General features: G+C 45.3%; 1 protein-coding gene across 1 annotated transcript in view; it reads right to left on the bottom strand.

The window, feature by feature from the left end:
- Window positions 1–25,250, bottom strand: part of KLHL7 (kelch like family member 7) — a 247,515-nt gene that overhangs the window by 64,506 nt on the left and 157,759 nt on the right. The window contains exon 9 of the mRNA XM_069211533.1: window positions 7,698–7,899. Within this exon, the coding sequence (XP_069067634.1) occupies window positions 7,698–7,899 (202 nt within the window). The remainder of the gene's footprint in view (window positions 1–7,697; window positions 7,900–25,250) is intronic.

Genomic DNA, 25,250 nt, shown 5'->3' on the forward strand with positions numbered 1-25,250 from the left:
ATCCGCCTGTGATTAATAAAATTTAAGATACTACCCAGGATGTACTACGATAGGGCCACGCTTCATAGTTATGAGAGGGCAGAGTCATCTGACTGTCTGAGATGCAGGACCCACAGGGGGACATATCATCACTTACTCTGGGACTGTCCCTTTATTCAGGCATATTGGTCCAAGATCCTGGGAGAACTGGGGCAGCTACTGGAGTTGGAGGTCCACGTGGATCCCATGTATGAGCTTTTGGGGATACCCACGGAAGCAGACATCCTGCGATCTAAACTCCTCTTCGCTAACCTGAGGTTACTAGTGGCAAAGAGGGACGTGGCACGACACTGGGGAGCACTGATACCACCTACACTGGGGGAATGGAGGTGCGGGATGGATATGTAAATGATGGGAGAAAAAGTAACATACAAGGGCAGCGGGTGCCTGAGGAAGTTCCTAAAGATTTTGGGACCATGGAGACAGTACTACGATAATCCAAAGGGGGACACAAGGGGTAGTTTCACCACCTCCAATGGGTAAGAAAACTGCAGCAGGGGGAGCCCCAAACACAGAGCACTACCGGGAAGGACGGACTACTTCTTCACTGCAATTTCTGCCACTGTATCACCGAGACCCACAGGACTACAAGTTATCTATGGCGTGGTTGTGTGCCATTATTGAACCCACTTGGGTATGTTATGTTTGGAAATTTAAAAAAAGTCAATAAATTCTTTTAAAAGAACTAAAAGAAATGTGCCTTAACAGCAGAAACAAGGACAGTTAATTTGCTCAAATGTAAATTATGAGACACCAAAAAGCCATTTGCAAAACTATCTGTAACAGCTCATGTCATCTGTTTCAAAGGATTCATTTTTCCAGGACTGGTTATACTGATGAAGGGCCAAGGGATAGGCTCTTTTAGAACCTTTATGCTTTTCTGGAGGTCTTGCACTCCCAGCTTTAACTGAACCGCTTATGGTTTTGAGTTTTAAATCATGGCTTCCAACATCATTATACAGTTCTTTACAATCAGCCAATTTGAGAGGCTAATGATCTATTGGTGTAAAGAGGAAAATCTTATCAGACTATCTCCATTTTATTTTACTGGGAAAAGCAAGTAGCTCTTGTGCTTAGACAACTTACAAATTTCCACAGACTGCCAGAAGAGTCAGGAGATGAGTATTACAATTCTATAATAAAGCCAGACTGTAACAAATATGCTCAAGCAAAAACTATTGCTGGAATTCAGTCATCTCATTGCTGGAAAAGCATATGAGTGGGATGCATGGACGTGTATGTCCTGGGTGTATATTCATGGTGATCTTGGGCTTCATTTGTAGAAAACTGGACTTCGGTGCACATTCATTCTGGGGGTGATGCGGTCGCGCAGCAGACGCGCCGATGGCGCACCTAAGGGGCAAGCCCATCTGTGCCTGACCAGGACCAGGGGCCGGAAGCTATGCCCCTTTTCAGCCACTATTAGCCCGTCTTTCTTACTCTTCTCATGCCCTCCTCTCATTAGCAGGAAGACAGTGGTGTTCAGATTGCCCCAGATAATTTAGAAGGGTGGAGCTGTGAATATTGCAATTGGTCACCTGAGAACCGTCCTGCACCCCTCTCCCTCACACTCCATTGCAGGATGTGCTCGAAAGCTGCAAAAATGAAGAGGTTGTTACCACTAATTTCATGACCTGTGCCCTGATTAATGCACGCTCCCTGGTCAAACATAAGACCGAAATAGCAGGCTTTTTGTCTACCAAAATTTTGACTGCCTTTCATCACTGAAACCTGGGCTAAAGAAGACTCAGGCCCCGACTTTACAGCAGCATCTCCACCCAGATATTAATTTCTTAGACTTGATAGAATTACAGGTAGAGGAGGTGGTCTGGCTATCGTTTATAAGTCCATTTTCTGCTGTCATTGGGAAGCCATAAACGTTCCATTAGAGATTTGTGAGGGTGTCTTTTTTAAGATTCGTCAGAAAAACAATGTGCTTCTTGAGGGTCTGTTGGTCTACTGGCCTCTGGGACCTGACTCTACTTTCCTGCACATTGGCCAGCCTAATGGAGTCATAATGGAGCCTATAACTATGTTTTCTAAGTGTACTGTACTGAGGGAATTTAGCATTCACTTTTATGATACTCAGGACCTTCAACCTCATGGCGAACTTTGACTGGAAGTTAAGTCACGACAGCCACTCATTGGGCGGGTGATTTGCTGGACAGGATATTTGCCAGTCATGATAATTGTGTCCTATTGGAGAATAGGGTCCTTGATTGGACAGACCACAACCTCCTCATCTTTAGATTGACAATCTCCTCTGTATCCCGGCCCCTCCCGTTACATACTGGAACAGCATTAAGAATCAGCAATTAAGACCGGCACTGGTTTTAGGCTGAGAAGCAGCAAAGAAACTCCCTTTGCCGGCTAATGACAGATTCAATCTTGGGGTCCAAATAGCAATTGATAAGTGGCCCCTCTTAGAACTCCTCACTTTTTGGTCGAGAAAAAAGTTAGCTGTCCCTGGTTCACCAATGATCTTAAAAGCCTGCAGGAAAATACCGCCAACAAGAATGGAGGTGGAAACTAGACCTGAATCCCAAGGAAAAAGGAAAGCTTAGAGTCACGCTTAGCGCCTATAAAGAAAGCTAAAACCGATCAAATTAAGGAAGCATTAAACGCCCCTAGAGAACTCTTTAGAGTGGTACGCTTCCTCACGGCTCCCTCTACACCTCCAGAGCTGGAGAATTCTCAAGAATTCTGCAAAAAGGTTGCCACCTGTTTCAAAAGCAAAGTTATGCAAATTCAAGCCAGCTTCGCCCAATCATTAGGGGTACCAGACCCCCTATGAGTACTTAAACAGTTCTATAAGCGCTGACTTTCCAATGCTGACTAATTTCCAGCCTTTACGGCTGGAGAGAATCAAAGAGCTCATGATGGGAATTAAGTCAGGTTCCCCCAGGAATCCCTGCTCTCCTCATATACTGCAGCTCGCCCCCGAGTTAGTATCCTCTGCCCTTGCTCCAGTATTCCAGGAGATTCTGATTACGAGAGATTTCCCTCCATCATGGAAGGAAGCAGCAGTGGTTCCTCTGAAAAAGAAACCAGATGGAGTGGCAAATGATCTAAAGAATCTTCAGCCTATCGCCCTGCTGCCTTTCCAGATTAAAATCTTAGAAAAACACATTAACGCAGAACAAGCCAAATTTCTTCAAGACTATGGCGGCCTAGATCCCTCTCAGCACGGCTTCAGGAAAGCCCTTAGCACGGAATCTGCCCTTATTACCACATCAGACACTATCCGCAGACTAGCTGACTAGGGGCATGGAGCCATCTTAGTGCTATTAGATCTATCTGCCACTTTTGACACCATCTCAAAACACATCATGGCACTCCGTCTCCATCAAGCGGGTGCCAGAGGAACAGCTCTGAATATTTTGACGTCTTTTCTAGGTAAAAGATCCACTACGGTAAGCTGTGATTTCAGGGCACCTGCATATCAATTCCCGTGTGGTGTCCCTCAAGACTCCTCTCTTAGTCCCACATTGTTTAATCTGAACGTAACCCCATTGGCCAGACTCATTCTATCATTTGGCTTTTTGGCCACCTCTTATGCGGACGATACTCAGCTAATTATTCCCGTCCATAAGAACTGGGAGGAAGTTGATGATCGATTTCACTGCTGCATAAGTGAGATTAATAGATGGATGGGTTTGAACTGGCTTAAGATGAATGGTGACAAAACAGAGATTTTGCTCTTTGGCTCTAGTAGAGAACTGTGGAGCTCACACTGGTGGCCTCTATTGTGCAGTGATCTGCGTGCCCCCATAACTTCCAACAAAAATGTGGGGGTCATGTTTGACAATTGTCTGTCTTTTAAGTCTCAAGCTAACTCTACCACTAAAGCTTGTTTTTGGACTCTCAAAATCTTGACCTTTTTTTTCCATATTTACAAAAGGAGCTCAGAATCAAGGTGTCCCTGGCTCTGGTGATCTCCAAACTGGACTAATGTAATGCCTTGATGCTATGCGTTGATAAAGACTTGCTAGGTAAACAAGAATTAATCCAGAATACCGCCACTCGTTTAATAATAGATCTTCCCTGCTACACCTCTGCTAGCGGAAGTCTTAAACAGTTACATTGGTTACCTGTCGGAAAGCGCATCATTTTTAAGACTCTGTGTCTGGCACAAAAGTCCCTGCATCCGCTTGGATCTGAATACCTTTCCTCCATGTTAGGCTGATAACAGATGGGGCGACAAAGCATTTGTAGTGGCTGCCACCAAAGACTGGAATATGCTCCCTCTGACGATTAGGAAAGAGCATAACGTTTTGGCCTTTAGGAAGCAGCTGAAAACCTGGCTCTTTCCTCTGTAGTTCTGCTTCTCTTCTTCTTGCTATGTTTTCTGTCACTCTACTTACTGTTACTCAACTCTTCGATGCTACGACCGGAATGCGCTCTATAAATACATACATACATAGATACATACATGTCACCACACTTTTTTCTCCCTTTAGAACTAATAGATGCTGTTTTTCGACTAAGACAGTGCACTGAGGCCTGCTAATTAGAACTCAGTGCAAGTGCTCTTTCTTTAAAACAAGGTGATGCCTCATTGCTTTCAAAATGGCATAGGACTTTAGCACCCCTACAAGTCCCTAGAAAATGGTACCCCTGGTACCTAGGGCATGGGTACTAAAGAGGGTTCCTAAGGGCTGCAGCATATCCCATGTCACCCTAAGGGCACACACACAAACTTACATAGTCTGCCATCGCAGACTGCATGTCAAGGCGCATGCCCTATGTGAAAACATGATGTGCCACACGCATTGTGTTCCATGCCAAAGTCATAGCATGTATTATATGTAAGGCATCCCTACAGCAGGCCTTAAGAGCCCTAAGACATGGTACATTATAATACATGTGAGGGCATGTCTGCATGAGCAGCTATACCCCTGTGATTTCTAGTTCTATCCCTAGATGTTGCAAGTGACCGGGCAGCCATTTTAGACCATGTACTGGACATTGATCATCACGTGTGTCCCAGCTTCATGATGGCTGCGTGGACAATAATGGTGTTTGATATCAATCAACTCATCTTAAAAACCCACACTAATGCCAGTGCTGGATTTATTATTACATACACCCTGAAGGCACCTTAGGGGTTCCCCCTGAAACCTAATTATCCTCTAGTGCAGTGTTGTCCGACCTTTTTATTGCCGCGGACCGGTAAATGTTTGATAAGCGGGCCACGGAAAAATTATCAAACATTTACTGCCCGGCACAGTGGGGCGGCCCGGTGCCGATTGATTCACGGACCGGCACCGGTCCGCGGCCCGGGGGTTGGGGAACACTGCTCTAGTGTGCTGGCTGACTAGTCTCAACCAGCCTGCCACCACAGACGAGTTTCTGGCCCCCTGGAGGTGAGAACCCGCTGTCAGAGGCCAGAAACAATGTCTCCTCTGCCAAGAGGTGTTATCACCTCCGCTAGCAGGATGGCTAGTAAATCTGCATACCGAGGCCAGGGACTGCAAAGCTCCTGCCACCTTTGACATGCAACCCCAGCTCCCCTAGAATGGGAGAGGCAACCCCCTGCCCTGAGGGCCATTTGGCACCAAGACAGGTAGGAAATTAAGATAGTCAAAAGGCGTGTTCCATTTGCAGGATGTACACACCCCTGAAGGGGGCATCCTGAAGTGAACACGAAAAGGAGAATTCTACCATCTTGTGTGTATTGGAATTAGGAACTCTAGGACAGGGTGATGCCCACTCCCACAGAAAGTGGTCACCCAGGGGTTGTAGTGACCTCAAGGCTAAGTACCCCATTGGCTACTGCCCTTCACTCCCCTCAAATGCCTCGAAATTGAGTATTTAGGGTACCCCTTGATCCCAGGAAAACAGATCAAGTCAAGACTCGACTACTGGGAACCGAGGAAGAAAGAAGAAGGACCGAAGAGAGCAAAAACTGAAGACCTTTACCAAGAGTGCCACAAAACCCTGCCCGGCTGCTTGCACTTCAGCAATTGCTGGACCGACTTCACAAAGAGCTGGATATCCCCCCCAAAACCTTTGGAGGACCGCCTAGCCCCTCAACCAGGAAAGTTCTCCCTTGGGGTAGAGGAGCTACTCCTCTGCATCCGCATGCATCACAAGAAGCTGTTCGGCCCCTTGTGTTGCTGACCATCAGGTCCACAGAGGAAGCAAGCTACCAGGAAGTGGTCACTGAGGCTCTAGGAGGTCAGCCCAGTCTCCCCAGCGAGATTTGAGACGCTGACCCCTCCAGAAGCCCCACAGCATCAATACCATGGGCACTGGAGCATTTGCAGCAACCACGGCTTGTTGTGTCTAATCCAGGCATCAACGCCAAGGAAAACTAACCTGCACATTGAGGGGGTTGAGGGACAGCGAGATTCACATTGGGAGTGGCCCAGCTGTCCTGTTTGCCCCTCTTTTGCGGAACCAAGATACAGAGTGAGTCTCTGACAGCCGTGACCCAAAGTCTCAAAGCAACCCTGCACCTAAGCCCAGCTGCCCGAGTCCGAGGGAGACGACGGTGCCAACAAGGTTCTGAGACCCTCAGAAGCTGAGCCCACCCTTGGGTTTGGCCAGACTGATTCACCAGTCACCTCCTGCAGCCTCTTTCTGCAGAAACCAAGAATTGCAAGGATCTTCAGCAGCGCTTCCTGATGTACCAAAGCACCACTGCACAGGAGTCCCACAGCCTGATTTTGAGTGGACTGACAGTGTCCCTGTGTGCCTAAGACCATCAAGACCTGAGCCGCACTTTGGGTCCAGCTGGACTGGTCACCCAGTCCCCACTTGCAGTCTCTTTTCCCCAGGACCATTTCCCATTAAAGTGAATGTGACACCGGACGCTGTAACACACCTCTGCACCAGGACGCCCCAGTGGCTCCTGAAGTGACCTGTTGGTGTCACCTTGGACCGTGCCCCACACTCACCTTAACTCCTGAAGACTGGTCCTGTAAAACGTCGCGAAGTGCCAGAATGCAGTATGTGTTTATTAGCCATACTGTTTAAAGCCACAGTGTAAGTATGTTTTATTGTGACTTAAAAATTGCTAACTCCGCAAGTACAAACCTGATTATGGTGATCTTGGTGTCTAAATTACTATAAATATCTGGTCTTCTTATAAATTTGTGTCAGATTTTTTTATTGAGACTTTGTCTCGCATACTGACTCTGTGCAATAAATGCTTAACATGGTCTTCTGATAAGCCTAACTGCTAGCCCACCCTACCACAAAAGAGAGCTTTAGAGCTTTTATTTTAACCCCTGTCAGCAAATAAGGGGCACACTGGACTATCTGCATAGTGTTCACTTAAACTGGTACACAACATAGAGACCCAGCTTCCTACATCATGCCCAACAGTACTGGACAACAGAGATTGCAACACTGATGTACAACATGTATGTAAACAAACTATTGAGTATTCCTAGTGATGTTATCCAGGAGGACAATGGGTAGGTGATATGTCATTTGTGATGTCACTTATAATATCATGTGTGAGGTCACGAGCAATGCACTGAAGCTTGTTATAGTTAACCATGACTATCGAACTAGAGTATTTTTCAGTCAGCATTATAATTTATTTTCCAGTGAATTTCTGTTATCTTAAACAAATGTTGAACAATTACAGGGTAAAGAACATTACAGCACACATTGTAGGAAGAAGGTAAATTACATCAGCTACATACGTTTCTGTTGCTGGGTCGTAAACTTCACAGGAATTCAGCACTCTCCCTGAGACGTTGTTTCCCAAGCTGCCTCCGCAAACATAGATAAGTCCATTTGCTTCAACCATCCCATGACTGCAGCGTTGAGTCAGCATGCTTGGCTTTGAGTGCCAACTTTCTGTTCTGGTATCATAACATTCAAAGAGGTACAAAGCTGAATTTCCTATAAAAATATAAAACAGACAGAAATTTAAGGATACAAGTAGATTGTCACATTTATTTATTTATTTATTCATACATGAGCACTCTGCCTATCTCCATCATTTGGTTATGTTTAACCACCCTTTATTCAGTAACAACCAAGCACATCCATAATCACTGGTTTTAGTTTTCAGACCTCGTTTCCTCTTCCAACACTTATTTCTGTTCACTTCCAGTCTATGGATTCAAAATTGGCACAAGATGGTAGAGACCAACAATCAATATTCAACAGCTATTTTGGTTAACAATGGGAAATGTGCATAGAACCTAACGCCGATGAGGACGGGATGTTCAGAGCATATGCTTCACAGTATGACAGATGGATACACATTGGCTCTGGTGAACAACATCAGAAAGTCAAAAGCAAACTTCACAGTATTTTGAGGCATGCTGGTTTTCAAGACTGTCAAGCACAGCTGGAAATTCAAAATCGAAGACTACAAACTTAAATCAAATGTCACAAAGTAAAATCTAATGGGCAAAAATATAGCTATTTACTAGCAACTGGTGCTTCTAGATATCAACATGTCGCTCAAACATCTATGAGGTTACAAACCTATGTTAAAACAAATTTCACAAAAATTAAATATGTGGTCTTAATCCCTCAAATTGCTTAGTGACATATGCCTTACTTGAACCTTAAGGACCTTAAATAGGCACATGTACCCTGTGTCCCTTTAAGGATCTGATGTGCAAGGTGTACACATAAAGGCTGGTCCCGTGGTGAAGGCAGAAGCTAGACATGTGAGAGAACAAGGCTGGACACAAGAGACCCAACCCAGAAAACGCCACAAACAAAGCAATGTGATACTCAGTGAAAATATGGTATGCTTAGAGTGCCAGTGTACAAACTCACAATATCTAATGCTAACCAGTTAGGGCATACAGCTCCATTCCGACCAATAAAGGCTATGTCAGCTGTCAGAAACATTCACTGAAAGAGTGCTTATTTAGCTCCGTCTAAAAGGCAAGGTGGCCGAGATTTGTCTTACAGCTGCTTTTGCAGTGCTCCTTAACACTCAAGGAAAGGGCACCATAAAAATATCTCATTCAGTGTGGTGTTAGTGGGCTCGAAACAGTTCCAGATCTGAGAATGCAAGCTGGCCTATAAATCTTCAAGAGCCTTGTCTCTGACATCTGTCAATAACCAGTGCAATAATGCACTCTGCAAAGAACTGGTTCCAAGTTTCCAATCCTCAGATCTTCCGCAGTGCATGATTCTAGATCAGAGTTCTACACAAGTAGCTCTGTAGCTACTGGTAGCTCTCCAGTTACTTGTATGTAGGTCCCCTTTGTGCATCCCAACATAGTAGACAAAAAGGTTTTGTTTGATTTTAAGAATGCTTTCACAATTGAAAGGCATGCATTTTAGACTAAATTATATATTTTTAGTCTCCAAACATCAACTTGGCAGTTCTGAAAAAACACATATTTGAAACTCATAGATGAATGATAATAAACCATCTGTGTTAGCTAAATGTGTTGATCACATGATTTCCTGTGGTGAGTAGCAGTCCATATATAGAGGTTATGACACGTAGAAGAAATGAAAGTTGAGAAAGCATTTACTGCTGGTAACCTTTACACGTTTTCCTGAACTTGTTTCATCATGCATAGATCATGGTTGAGTCTGACAGATACTGTGGTGTGATGGCCAAACAAACAAGACCCAGTGATGCTGGTCAGTGAAATGGAAGAGGGGTTGGAATCTAAAGTCCACTAAGGGTACTTCCATTTTGGTTCCACCAAAGGACGTTCTGCTATACTGCATTCAAATTCAAATATTCTGCAGTTTTTGATTTGACATATCTTTATTTCCTACTCGGACCACTAACTGGGTTTTACTGGCGAAGATCTATAGCTTACATGACACCTCAAAAGACAGTAAAGGTAAATATTAAAAAGGGAGGGGAAGAGCTATGAGCCCCAACCTGCGCAACAAAAGGCGATGGATAACTAGCATCCCAAGAAGACACTGACTAACATATAATCGCCCAGGGCTGTGCAAAACCAAAGCTTCACTCACCTTTCCAGGCCACCCTAGCACTCCAGTCTTTCCAATAGCATGGAATAGTAAATTGCATTGAGAGCAGTCTCATTTAATTAGGGGTGCCAGTCAGCCTGCATTTTTAGCACATGAGAACTCACCATTGTGTTTCAAAAAGGTGAAGTCATAATAAGTATCATGACCACAGAGGAAACCAAAAATTATTGCTCTCAATATAAGGCCCTTCCAAGTACTCCTACAGCTGCTCCAGATCATGGCCGACATGATTTTACTAATCAATGGAATGTTTGATATGGGATGGTATTTAGCAAGGGCCACCATTTGAACTGTGGCTTTCTTCACTAAATCCATCACACCAGCCTCCTTTCACATTATAGGTACTTTTCCCTGTGACCAGGATTCAATGTATAACTATGGTAAGTACTCCTTAGCAGGGGCAGTCCTGATACCCCTTGTGATTGGGCCATGACACCCCGTGGCTTACCCTTGGTGGCACTATGACCCTCAATGTATTGTTAAAAAAATTATACTAGCATCTTTGGCAGTTTGGGCAATGCAGATGACAATGCCTGCAGACATCTCAGGAATGTGAACTGTCCTAATATTTTAAACAGAGCATCGTAGTTTCCCCCATCCTCCTGCATTTGACTAATGATGAAGTGTTACTTACCCAGTAAGCATCTGTTTGTGGCATGTAGTGCTGTAGATTGACATGCTCTGCATACGCCTGCCATCTAGTGTTGGGTTCGAAGCGTTGCAAGATGTTTATCTTCTAATAAGCATTTTCGAGTCACAGGATCGAGTGACTCCTACTTCTCGGTGATACTGCGCATGGGCATCGACTCCTTTGTTAGATTGTTTTGCCACAGGCAGGTGAGAAAAGGAGAGTAGACGAAGTATAGAAAAAGAGATGTCCATGCAAATGCAAATACATATGTACAACTATATACAAGTATAAAGTAACTTGAATAGACACATACATCCGGGGAGGAGGGAGGGCGCATGTGAATCTGCAGCACTACATGCAATGAACAGTTGCTTACTGGGAAAGTAATATTTTCCGTTCGAAGACGTGTGGTTGTAGATGCAAATGCTCTACATAGGCTGTAAAGCAGTCCCCTCATGAAAGCAGTGGCTAGCCTGTGGGAGGTGCAATTAACTGGAAATGTTTTCTTAGTAGTGCTTGGCGTATATTGGCTTGCTGGTGTGCAAGTACATCCACACAATAGTGTTTTGTGAATGTATGTGGTGTAGACCATGTAGCTACCTTACAAATGTCCGCTATAGGTATATTTTAAAGGAAAGCCATAGTAGCGCCTTTCTTCCTTGTACAGTGTGATCTGGGAGTGACAGGAAGTTGTCTTTTTGCTTTAGCATAACAGGTCTGAATACATTTTACTAACCACCTAGCTTTGCTGCTTTTGGATATTGGATTGTCTTTATGAGGTAGTGAGAAAGCTACAAAGAGCTGTTTAGTCTTTCTAAACTCTTTAGTTCTATAAATGTAGAACATCAATGCAAGATAAACATCCAAAGAGTGAAGGGCTCTTTTGGCAACTGAGTCAAGCTGTGGTAAGGAGACTGGTAACTCAATGGAATGATTAATGTGGAACTGATTTGATCACTGTAATTCTTAACAGGGATGTATGTAGTCTGTTTTGAAAATATGCAGCTATAGCTGTGAGATGTAAGCGAAACGAGGTGTAAGCTAAATTAATTTTTTGTAGTTGAAGCTAGTAGCAGACATTGTCTTTGACAGAAGCTTTAATGGGATTAATGTATTTGGGTTGACAGAAGAAAACAAAGTGTTTCCACTTTGCAGCATAACATGCTCTGGTAGTGAGTTTACAAACTTCTCTGAGAATGTCCATATATTCTGCAGGCAAATCTAATAAACCAAACTCTATGACCTCAGGAGCCGTATTGCAAGTTAAAAAATTTGAGGTCTGGGTGTCTGACCTGACCTTGGTATTGAGTAAGAAGTTACGGCCTGCTGGGAAGCTTTTCATGGGTGGACTAGTGAGAGGTCCAATAGTGTGGTGAACCAGGGCTACGACACCCATGTGGGAGCTACAAGGATCTTGCTGAGAGATGTCTGCCTGATCTGTCGAACTAGAAATGGAATCAGAGGTAAATATCCCTGACCAGGTCATCCACAGAGCATTGCCCTTGGATAGAGGAGGTGGGTCCCTGAAGGCAAAGTCTTGTCATTTTGTGTTTGTTTTCTGGTGTGGCGAAAAGATCTATTTGAGGTCTTCCACACTCCCAGAAGTATTTCTGAAGAACTTTTGGGTGGAGTTCCCATTCATGGACGTGTTTCTGCATCCTTTTGAGCAGGTATGTAAAGTTGTTGTCCATTCCTGGGAGATACTCTGCCACCAGGTGAATGTGATGGTGGACAGTCCATTTCCATATTGTCTGAGACAGTTGTGACAATTGGAGTGACCGTCTCCCCCCCCCCTCTTGTTTCTGAAGGTAATACATTGCTGTAATGTTGTCTGTGCAGACTAACTTCGTGAGAAAGGTGATGAAGAATTTTTTTCACGGCTAGAAATACTGCCCTTAGCTCAAATATGTTGATGTGCAGGGATTGATGATGGGGATCCCAGTGGCCCTGCACTGACAATTCCCAGCCTGTGTGTGATGGTTTATTGTCAGAATGATCTGCGGCACATAAAAGGCCGCAATTTCAACAGGTTGGTGGTATTCCACCATTGCAGACAGTGGTGAGTATGGCGGTCTAACAAAACTAGATCTTCCCAGTGACCCTGTGATTGAGCCCACTGATGAGACAGACAGTGCTGTATGAGATGCATGTGGAGTCTGGCGTGGGGAACGATGGCAATGCAGGAGGCCATCGTCCCTAACAGGCGCATCACAGTCCTGACTGTGTATCATGAATTCTCTTCAAACTGTGGGAGTAGAGACCAACAGTGGTGAACACAAGCCAGATTGGGGTATGCTAGCCCCAATTCTGCACTGAGAATAGCTCTTCGACAGGGCTGTATCTAAAGAGGTTGAAGGTGGGATTTGAGAAAGTTGAGTGTGAAACCTCACTTGCAGAATGTCCGCTGTCATCAGAGTGCGACTTTGGCATTGTGATAACGTGCTGGCTTTGATGACTCAGTCACCTAGGTAGGGAAATATGTCCATGTTTTGTCTTCTGAGATGTGCTACTACTATTGCTAAGCATTTTGGGCCAGATGTATGACATTTTTTTGCACTCGCAAACGGTGCGAATCGCAAAAAACGGCCGTTTGCGAGTGCAAAAAAGTGGTCTGCGATGCATGAAAGGCATTCGCAGACCACAAATAAGAAATCACAAAAATTGCGATTTCTTGTGTTGCGACCTGGTTTTGCGAGTCGCAATTTGCGATTCGCAAAATCCACATCGCAAGGAGATGCAGCAAAAAAATCGCAAATTGCGATTTTCCGCAGAATGGCATTTGGCACATGCAAAATACCAGGAAAAGAAACCAGGTGGTAACCTGGTGCAAAATGTAAAAATGCATTAAATTGTACATGTGAAGCACACATGCCCTTTTGGCATGTGTGCACCTCACATGTCCCCAAAAAAAGTTTTGGGTGCAGCCGAGGGGGCCCTAGGCCCCCAGCACCCTGGGGTTTTGCATTTCCAAAATTGCGATTTCTGGTTCAGAAATCACAATTTTGGAAGTGCTAAAAATTCGCAGATATGGGCCAACAGGCCCATAGCTGCGAATGGGGCCGGCATCGCAATTGGCGATTCGGTAATCGCTATTACCGAATCGCAAATGTGATACATGGCACTTTGTGAGTCGGAAATAGCGATTTCTTAAAAATCGCTATTTCCGAATCGCAAAGGGCTGTGATGATACATTTGGCCCTTTGTGAAGACCGTGGGAGCTGTGGTGACTCAGAAAGGAATAACCTTTTATTGGTAGTGCTTGCCTGCACTTATGAATCTGAGATATTTCCAGTGTGGAGGGTGGATGGGGATATGGAAGTAGGGGTCCTTTAGGACTAGGGCGTTATAAAGTTGCCCTGTTGTAAGAGGGAGATAACGTCTTGAAGAGTAACCATGTGAAAGTGTTCTGATAGAATGCAGTGGTTTAAAGGCCTTAGGTCGAGGGATGGGCCTGAGAGAGCTGTCTTTTTTTGGGAATGAGGAAGTATAAGGAGTATACTCCTGTTCCTTGGTGTTGTAGCGGAACTGGCTTGATGACCCCTTTGAGAAGACGGGATCGTACCTCTTGTTTGAGAAGAAGGTGCTCTTAAGAGAGCTTGTGAGAGCAAGGGGAAGGTTTAAGGATGTGGTAATGAGCTCCAGACAGTAACCATGTTGGATAATGGAAAGGACCAATTGGTCCCAAGTGAGGTTAGCCCATTGTGTATGGAAATTTTGAAGTCGTCCCCAGACAGGCGTGGAGGGGGGGTTGGAAGACACAGTCACTGTTTAGATGCTGATGTAGCGGTGCGGATGGTGGCACTCTTGCCTCTACCTCTGGTGTTATTACCTAAGTATGCTGCCCTGTAGAAGCCCTGTCAATATGAACTAAAAGGCTTTCTGGCCTGAGAGGTGGAGGCTTTTTGGTTTGTAACCACCTCTGAATGTGGGGTGACAAAAAGTACCTCTCTGGGAGGGGGGACTGTAAAGCACCCATGGCTTTTGAAGTGTTTAGTGTCTTTTTCCAGTTTTTTAAAGGTGGAGTCCACTTGACTGCCGAAAAGCTGCTCCTTGTCAAAGGGCATATTGAGTACTGCTTGCTGTACCTCTGGCTTAAAACCTGAGCACAGAAGCCAGGCATGTTTCCTTACTAGGATGCTGGTGCCGATACTGCATGCAGTCGTATTCGTGGTATGTAGGACACATCTGATGGAGTTATTACTGTCTACCCTTCTGTGACAATCGATTGTACCCTTTTCGGTGATCATCTGGTAGATGCTGGAGGAGCTCCTCCATCTCATCCCAGTGAGCCCGATCATATATCGCAAGTAAAGCTTGTGAGTTTGTGATGTGCCAATGACTGGCTGCTTGTGCAGCCCCTCATTTACCAGTGGCGTCAATCTCTTAGCTCTCCTTGTCTGAGGAAGGGGAGTCCCTTGCGGCCTGACTATTGGCCCGTTTGTATGCAGTGGTAGCCACAACAGAATCTGGTGGGATCTATGATCTTATGTAAGGTGGATCGGGGGGGCAGCTTTGTAGTTTCTGGTTCCTTAAAAATGTTGTCTGCAAGTGGAAGCGTGCCAGCGAGAATGGGGAGGTACTGCATGTCCCTATGTAGGGACATCAAGGTATCAAAAAGAAAGTCCTGCTCAATGGGGTCTTTGTGCAGCTAAAAAATGTGGAAAGCAGCTACTCGAGCTATTACCTGCTGGTAGGATGTGGAGTCCTCTGGCGGTGAGGGCTGTACAGGGTATACACCCAGATCTGTGGAAATCATGGGAACAGTGTCATATGTGTCCCATAGATCTGGGTCCTGCTGTATCCCTCCCAAATCTCCCCTAGTGAATGAAGGAGAAACCTGAGGTTTTAGATCTCCTGTAGTAGGAGTGTCAGGTGAATTAAGAGGGGTGGGGTGGAGGAGAAGCAGGGGGTGGAAGTGGCGGAGGTGTTTGAGGAAGAGGCAAAGGCTTGTTAACAGTCGTGGTAGCTTTGTTCTTAGTTTTCTTTGGAGGTGGTGAAGAATACAGAGCCTCCGGAAAGGTTGGTTTCCTCTTAAAGGTGATGAGGAAAGCAATAATGTTGTACCCTACTGGATGTGGAGGCGGTGCTGACGAGGGTTCACTGGGAGATGGTGTGGCCAAGAATGACTAGAATCTGTCAGCTCCGAAGACAGTTGGTGTCCTTTTGTCAAAGCCAAAGCAGAGATGGAGCTTGTTCGGCTTGGTGCTGAAGTTCAGATGGGAATAGCAACAATATCTTGGACCAAAGATGTTGAGGTCAATGCTGAAGCCCATGTCTTGGCAATTTTTGGTGCCGGGCGGGGCATACAAGCCTGTTTTATGGACCTCTGTAAGGTTTTTTTTGGCAGTCTTACAGGAGGCAGGAGGGGCCATGGTACTCATGGGTTGTGCCAACGTCACCTCGTGGCTTTTGCTATATGACTGGACATCGGAGTCCTGGATGGAGAAGCTCTCCTCCTGTTTCGGCTCCTCCTCTGCATGCTCCTCCCTGAAGACGTCCGAAGTGTCTTCCGAAGTCTTGTGCGCCATCACAAGTCGACAAGCTCTTCTGTCCTCAAGGGTCTTTTTTCTATCTGAAGGATCTGCAGGGGTCGCTGGTGGTTTCTTGATGGTCGGGTGAGAGGCACAGGCCACACACCAGATGTTGGTCGGTGTGCAGGAATTCTGCATGGCACTGAGGACAGAAGCGAAACAGCATCTGTTCCATCAGCACAGCATACTGGTTGGTGCCACAGGACCAAACGGGCAAGGGCGCCACAGAGGGCGTGCAGCCAGTTTTCGGACCAACAGAGTGAGACGATCGCAAAAATGTGAGAAAAACGTGATCGAGAACAATACCATCAATGCAGCAAAAGATGGAAAGAAAGGTTTAGAAACTGGAGCAAGGGTAAGATGGAGTGAAATCAATCTAACAAAGGAGTCGATGTCTATGCACGGTATCACCGAGAAGGAAGAGTCACTTGATCCTGTGATTCAAAAATGCCTCTTTGAAGAAAAACAACTTGCAACACTCCGAACCCAACACCAGATGACAGGAGTATGCACAGCATGTGTATCTACAGCCACACATGGCAACAAACACATTTTTATCCCTAAAACCTTGATTTTCAAGGGCTCTTTTGCACAATCCCGCAGGTGTTGACTTCATGTCTCTTATCTCCATGCATCCATACCCCTTGATTACCTCTCTAAGCTCCTCCAAAGATCACATGACTATTTTTTAACAAAACAAAAGGTCTCTCTTTGCACTGTAAGTGGTGCCAACTTATGACATTTGGCAACTAAGGAGAGATTTAAGAGAGAAAGTTTGACATCTGGAGAGGCTTAATCACATCTTGTGTTAACAGGAGGTACCTAGACTTGTGCAAACAGTTCTAAGCAGGCCTTAATCCAGTTCCTGTCTAGTTCCATTCCTTTAGACTGTGAATGCAACCTCAGTGGTCCCAAACAACAGCCTATTTTAACAGTCAAATGAAGGAGTGCGCAGACCAAGAAAGAAAGTATGTTTTAGCTCACCCACAACCACCCCGTTAGAACACTAACTGTGAATCTGATGACATGTAGACTGGTCAATGCCATTAACATCCTGGCTTTAATTCAGATCATCGATCACCTTGCCAACTCTCCCACACATGGCTCTCACAGCTTGATCTCATCACACAGTAAAATCACCAATGAACACCATTCTGGATAAATGTATTCTGCAGGCCTTCCAGCAATCTGCTCAATTTTTCGTAAAAGTCAAGGCACAACAAATACAAGGCAACTAACAAAACTACTACCAAGTATTCAAAGGTATTAATGGCACACCTTTCTCTGTGGAGTAGCTTCAGATCTCCGATAATTATGAGTGCCCGTGCCCCTGTATTTTCTGATGTTTGTTTTTGCAACACACCCAAAGACTGGAAGGAGCCATGCAATCTAAGAAACCCCCGTTCCCCTTGTTAAATCAGGGTTGGTAAAACTGTGGCAGTGAAGATAAGTGAAAAGACCTTCAATACAATGTGCTGAATCCCTTGCCAAGGGCACACTGATATATCCTTTTACACCCTGCATATAAGGCTCTCTAAACCAAAAAGCACCTTTTGTGACCTAACTACCCCCAAGATTTCTTACTAGATCATGTTTTAAAAGAACTCCCATCTTTCTTGTAGGGGATACAGTAGCTGAACTTCATTAACTATGGAGTTCCTCACAAACTAGGCACAAGAGGAGTCACTGGACAATGTTACCCCTCCTGTCCACAATACAGCTGCCTTCACCCTCATCTGATGCTGGTCTCACCTTCCACCTCAAATCTGATATCCTTGCTTACCTTATGCATGGATTCCACAAGAGACAATATAGCCAGCACACAGAATCTAATCCTAATGGAGTGACATGCAGATATTATATTACCAATCCAAATATACTCTAGCTCCATAGGTGATAGAAAAAAACAGTCCTCACCTGCACCCCATTCCAAGGGCCCACTGAGTCCTCCTGCTTTGTAGAGTCCATAAAGTGTCAACTTTCCTCAGTCCCAGTGGCTAAGGGCTACATGAGGAATTGGATATAAATGGATGTGCTGGACAGGCATGATGCACCATTTCTGATGGTGGGCTAGGGTTAGGAAGTGAAGGAAGACATTCAACTAATCAAATATCAAGAGGCTGTCCGGTTTAAAATGTTTTAATGCCCCTCACAAAATCGTGTAACTAAAAACAATAATCCCATTCCCAGGAGTTCCAGAGTAAACAGAGCCTTCCTAAGGCCCAGAGACCAAACAACCTCACCCTTGACTGCCCTTCACAAACAAACAATGGTACAGACCCCAAGAAGCGCTTACAGACTTGCCACCAATTTTCACCTCATGAACAACAGGAATGGAGCATTGCTGAGGGTTAAACAGGCGTGCTGTAAAGTAGAGGAAAGCAAGACAAGCTTTTATTTTGGCGCATAAACAACCCACAAGAAGCACTTATATCCTCACACTATGGGAAGAGTGTGCGCTTTCAGACATATGTGGGCTCAATTTAAAACCATGAAAAATCTATTTTTCTCAGCAATTGACATGCTGGACGAGCATCCCAAGAGTGCTAAAAAGGAGGATTAGTTGTTAGGTACACCCCACTGCCCAGGTCCAGGGCCATGCTGCCCTAAATATCACTCTTTCAGATTTGCAGGCAGTGCAGACTTGAAATAAGGGAGGAGGGCCTGCTAAGTTAATTAAAACATGAATGAAAGAAGTTCTAAAGCACTCTGTTACCCAGAAAAAGGGTGTCCTGATGATACTAGGAAGAGACAACACCAGCACAATAGTTTGCGAGTGATGCAACCTGATTTTCCCAAAAATCTACTAGATTTACTGGTAGTGTGCATTTTTCAAATGTGGAACATAACAAAGAGACTTGGAAGGGGCCCTAGATTGGAAGATAGGTCTAGCCAGAGATGTTTCTAGGACTTAGGGCAGGATGTCAATAGTAATGAAAATGTCACTTACCCAGTGTACATCTGTTCGTGGCATCAGTCGCAGTAGATTCGCATGTTTTGCAATAGCTCGCCATCTGGTGTTGGGCCGGAGTGTTACAAGTTGTTTTTCTTCGAAGAAGTCTTTCGAGTCACGGGACCGAGTGACTCCTCCTTTTGTCTCCATTGCGCATGGGCGTCGACTCCATCTTCGATTGTTTTTCCCCGCAGAGGGTGAGGTAGGAGTTGAATTGTAGTAATAGTGCCCATGCAATGGAGTGACTAAGTATGCACCTATTTAAAGTTGAGATGATACATATATAAATAGTTGAAGGTAACTTCCAAACTGCTACAGGCTCCCGGGGAGGCGGGTGGGCACATGCGAATCTACTGCGACTGATGCCACGAACAGATGTACACTGGGTAAGTGACATTTTCAGTTCGATGGCATCTGTCGCTGTAGATACGCATGTTTTGCATAGACTAGTAAGCAGTTATCTCCCCAAAAGCGGTGGATCAGCCTGTAGGAGTGGAAGTAGTCTGAAATAATGTTCTTAATACGGCTTGACCTACTGTGGCTTGTTGTGCGGATAACACGTCTACACAGTAGTGCTTGGTGAATGTGTGAGGCGTAGACCATGTGGCTGCCTTACATATTTCTTGCATTGGGATGTTTCCTAGAAAGGCCATGGTAGCACCTTTCTTTCTGGTTGAGTGTGCCCTTGGTGTAATGGGCAGCTGTCGTTTAGCTTTAAGGTAGCAGATTTGGATGCATTTAACTATCCATCTGGCTATACCTTGTTTTGATATTGGGTTTCCTACATGAGGTTTTTGAAATGCAATAAATAGTTGTTTAGTCTTTCTGATGTTTTTTGTTCTGTCAATGTAATACATCAATGCTCTTTTGACATCTAATGTATGTAGTGCCCTTTCAGCTACGGTATCTGGCTGTGGAAAGAACACTGGAAGTTCCACTGTTTGATTTAGATGGAACAGTGAAATAACCTTTGGCAAAAACTTAGGATTGGTCCTTAGGACGACCTTATTCTTGTGTAGTTGTATAAAAGGTTCCTGTATTGTAAACGCCTGAATCTCGCTTACTCTTCTTAGGGAAGTAATGGCGATGAGAAATGCCACCTTCCAGGTTAGGAACTGTATTTCGCAGGAGTGCATGGGTTCAAAAGGGGGACCCATAAGTCTAGTTAGGACAACATTTAGGTTCCATGAAGGAACAGGTGGTGTTCTTGGTGGTATAATTCTCCTAAGGCCCTCCATGAATGCTTTAATGACTGGTATCTTATATAGGGAAGTTGAATAGGTAGTCTGCAGGTATGCAGATATTGCTGCAAGGTGTATTTTAATGGAAGAGAAAGCCAGGTTAGATTTTTGTAAGTGAAGCAAGTAACCCACTACATGTTCTGGAGTTGTGTGTAATGGTTGTATTTGATTAATATGGCAGTAGCAAACAAACCTCTTCCATTTACTTGCATAGCAGTGCCTGGTGGATGGCCTTCTGGCTTGTTTTATGACTTCCATACATTCTTGGGTAAGTTGTAAGTGCCCGAATTCTAGGATTTCAGGAGCCAGATTGCTAGATTCAGCGATACTGGATCTGGGTGTCTGATCTTTTGGTTGTGTTGTGTCAACAGATCTGGCCTGTTGGGCAATTTGATGCAGGGTACTACTGATAGGTCTAGCAGCGTTGTGTACCAGGGTTGCCTTGCCCAAGTTGGTGCTATTAATATGAGTTTGAGTTTGTTTTGACTGAGTTTGTTTACCAGGTAAGGAAGGAGAGGGAGAGGAGGAAAAGCGTAAGCAAATATCCCTGACCAGTTCATCCATAGGGCATTGCCTTGGGACTGTTTGTGTGGGTATCTGGATGCAAAGTTTTGGCATTTTGCGTTCTCCTTTGTCGCAAACAAGTCTATCTGAGGTGTTCCCCAGAGTTTGAAATAAGTGTTCAGAATTTGGGGGTGAATTTCCCATTCGTGGACCTGTTGGTGATCTCGAGAGAGATTGTCTGCGAGTTGATTTTGGATCCCTGGTATAAATTGTGCTATTAGGCGAATTTGGTTGTGAATTGCCCAACGCCAAATCTTTTGTGCTAGCAGGCTTAACTGCGTGGAGTGCGTCCCCCCTTGCTTGTTTAGATAATACATTGTTGTCGTGTTGTCTGTTTTGACGAGAATGTATTTGTGAACTATTATTGGTTGGAAAGCTTTTAGTGCTTGAAAAACTGCTAGAAGTTCAAGGTGAGTTATATGCAGTTTTGTTTGATGTACGTTCCATTGTCCTTGTATGCTGTGTTGATCGAGGTGTGCTCCCCACCCTGTCATGGAAGCATCTGTTGTTATTACGTATTGTGCCACTGGGTCTTGGAAAGGCCGCCCTTTGTTTAAATTTATGTTGTTCCACCACAGAAGTGAGAGGTAAGTTTGGCGGTCTATTAACACCAGATCTAGAAGGTGACCCTGTGCTTGTGACCACTGTGATGCTAGGCACTGTTGTAAGGGCCTCATGTGCAGTCTTGCGTTTGGGACAATGGCTATGCATGAAGACATCATGCCTAGGAGTTGTAGTACCATCTTTGCTTGTATCCTTTGTGTTGGATACATGCGTTGTATGATGGTGTTGAAATTTTGAATTCTTTGTGGACTTGGAGTGGCTACTCCTTTTGATGTGTCTATTATGGCTCCCAGGTATTGTTGTACCTTGCGCGGCAGAATTTTGGATTTTGTGAAATTGACGGTGAACCCTAGTTTGAAGAGGGTTTGTATGATATGATTTGTGTGATTTGAGCACTCTATTAACGAATGGGCCTTGATTAGCCAGTCGTCTAGATATGGGAACACATGTATTTGCTGCCTTCTTATGTGTGCAGCGACTACCGCTAGACATTTGGTAAAGACTCTTGGTGCGGTTGTTAATCCGAAAGGCAGTACCTTGAATTGGTAATGTATTCCCTTGAATACAAACCTTAGGTATTTCCTGTGCGATGGGTGTATTGGTATATGGAAATAAGCATCCTTGAGGTCCAAAGTTGCCATGTAGTCGTGTAGTTTTAGCAATGGCAATACTTCTTGTAGTGTGACCATGTGAAAGTGATCTGATTTGATGAAAGTGTTCACTACTCTGAGGTCTAGGATTGGTCTCAGCGTTTTGTCCTTCTTTGGTATCAGAAAGTACAGTGAGTAAACTCCTGTGTTTATTTGTGTGTTTGGCACTAATTCGATTGCATTCTTTTGCAATAGTGCCTGCACTTCTATCTCCAGGAGATTGGAATGGTGTGTTGTCAAATTTTGTGCTTTTGCTGGTATGTTTGGAGGGAATTGTAGAAATTCTATGCAATAACCATGTTGGATAATTGCTAGAACCCAAGTGTCTGTAGTGATTTCCTCCCATGCTTTGTAATAATGACTTATTCTTCCCCCCACTGGTGTTGTGTGGAGGGGGTGAGTGACATGTGAGTCACTGTTTAGTAGTAGGGGTTTTGGGGCTCTGAAATCTTCCTCTATTCCTAGGGAATTGCCCTCCTCTATATTGTCCCCGAAAACCTCCTCTATACTGTCCCTGGTAACTGGACGTTGTTGCTTGTGAGGTGCTGGCTTGTGTGCTCTGACCCCGAAACCCCCCTCGAAAGGGTGTTTTACGGAATGTGCTGTAATTCCCTCTGCTCTGCGGGGAGTAGAGTGCGCCCATGGCTTTGGCAGTGTCCGTATCTTTTTTGAGTTTCTCAATCGCTGTGTCCACTTCTGGACCGAACAGTTCTTTTTCGTTAAAAGGCATATTGAGAACTGCTTGTTGAATCTCTGGTTTAAATCCAGACGTTCGGAGCCATGCATGCCTTCTGATAGTTACAGATGTATTAATTGTCCGTGCAGCTGTATCTGCAGCGTCCATGGAGGAGCGGATCTGGTTGTTGGAAATGGTCTGTCCCTCCTCAACCACTTGTTTTGCCCTATTTTGTAAGTCTTTGGGCAGGTGTTCAATGAGATGTTGCATCTCGTCCCAGTGGGCTCTGTCATAGCGCGCAAATAGTGCCTGGGAGTTTGCGATGCGCCACTGGTTTGCAGCTTGTGCTGCGACTCTCTTACCAGCTGCATCGAACTTGCGGCTTTCTTTATCTGGGGGTGGTGCATCTCCAGATGTGTGGGAGTTGGCCCTTTTCCTAGCTGCTCCTACAACGACAGAGTCTGGTGGCAGCTGTGTAGTGATGAAAACCGGGTCTGTAGGAGGCGCCTTATACTTTTTTTCCACCCTTGGTGTGATTGCCCTACTTTTGACCGGCTCCTTAAAGATTTCTTTTGCGTGCCGGAGCATACCAGGGAGCATAGGCAGGCTTTGGTACGAGCTGTGGGTGGAGGAGAGTGTGTTGAATAAAAAATCATCCTCGACCTGTTCTGAGTGGAGGCTTACGTTGTGAAATTGTGCTGCTCTAGCCACCACTTGAGAATACGCGGTGCTGTCCTCTGGTGGAGATGGCTTCGTAGGGTATGCCTCCGGACTGTTATCTGACACTGGGGCGTCGTATAGGTCCCATGCGTCTTGATCTTGGTCACCCTGGCTTATGGTGGTGTGAGCTGGGGAGTGTGATGGAGTTTGTGCTGGTGAGACGTTAATCACGGGCGGAGGAGAGGGTGGTGGGGTAACTCTTTTCACCACTTTTGGTTGTGGTGTCTGTTCAGTTTGGAACTCCAACCTTCTCTTTCTTCTAATGGGGGGAAGGGTGCTTATTTTTCCTGTCCCCTGCTGTATGAAAATACGCTTTTGCGTATGGTCCACATCAGTTGATTGTAGCTCTTCCTCAAACCTATGCTTTTGCATTTGGGAGGTTAGCGAGTGCTCTTCTGTATAAGAGCCTGAAGCTGGGTCGCTTGCAGTTTGTTTCGGGACCGAAACCCTGTCTGCGTGTTTTTTCGGCTCCGAGGTGACTTTTTTCTTTTTCGGGGCCGAAACCTCTCGGCGTCGATCTTCTTCGGTGCCGCTGTCTCGGCGTCGAGCCGTGTCCACACCGGCATCTCGGTGTCGAGGCTTGTCTCCAGCACTTTCTCGGTCCCGAGAAGGCTGCGTGCCGGTGTCTCGACCGGAGTCGGACGATCTCGGCACTGTTTGGGCCTTTTTCGGTGCCGACGGTCGGTCACCGAATTTATGGGTGGAGCCATGGCCTGATGGCAGTGGCGTCCCCTGGGCCTTGTAAATCTTCCTCTGTGTGGTTTTCGACGTCTTACTCACGGTTTGTGTATCGTCGAATCCTTCGGAGTCCGATTCTTGGATCGAAAAGGATCCCTCCTCTTCTTGTTCCTCGAACTCCCGGTGGGCTGTCGGCGCGGACGCCATCTGAAGTCTTCTGGCTCGACGGTCTCGGAGAGTTTTTCGGGACCGGAACGCACGACAGGCCTCGCAGGTGTCTTCACTGTGCTCAGGTGACAGGCACAGGTTACAGACCAAGTGTTGGTCTGTAAAGGGGTATTTATTGTGGCATTTGGGGCAGAAACGGAACGGGGTCCGTTCCATCGGCGTTCTTCAGCACGCGGTCGGGCCGACCAGGCCCCGACGGGGGATCGAAAAACTACCCCGAAGGGCACCGGAGCTCTTCGATCTTCGATGCGGTGTTGAATCTAACTACGCCGATCCCGAATGCAACAATACCGACGAAAATCTTCCGAAATTAGCTATCTTTCCGTTCCGAAACTCGGAGCGACAGGAACACGTCCGAACCCGATGGCGGAAAAAAAACAATCGAAGATGGAGTCAACGCCCATGCGCAATGGAGACAAAAGGAGGAGTCACTCGGTCCCGTGACTCGAAAGACTTCTTCGAAGAAAAACAACTTGTAACACTCCGGCCCAACACCAGATGGCGAGCTATTGCAAAACATGCGTATCTACAGCGACAGATGCCATCGAACTTAAAATTACTCTATATGCTCTTGCACTGCCAGAAGCTATACTGGTCCATTCTTAGATTGTTGGTCAGCAAATAAATAAATCACCTAGTAGACTCCACATGGCCAACATGAAAACTTGTTCAGGCACCTTTTATTAGGGTCCTGAAGAAGTCCACTAAGCATGTCTAACTTATGTTCTTGACTATCACCGAATGGATAAGTACTAGGAATGTATTCTGGGTTTAACCATCCTACAATTTAGTATGCTGGTATAGCTAAGCAGACTGGTTACATGTCTGCTTGC

Source organism: Pleurodeles waltl, chromosome 10, assembly GCF_031143425.1.
Source record: "Pleurodeles waltl isolate 20211129_DDA chromosome 10, aPleWal1.hap1.20221129, whole genome shotgun sequence".
NCBI lineage: Eukaryota > Metazoa > Chordata > Amphibia > Caudata > Salamandridae > Pleurodeles > Pleurodeles waltl.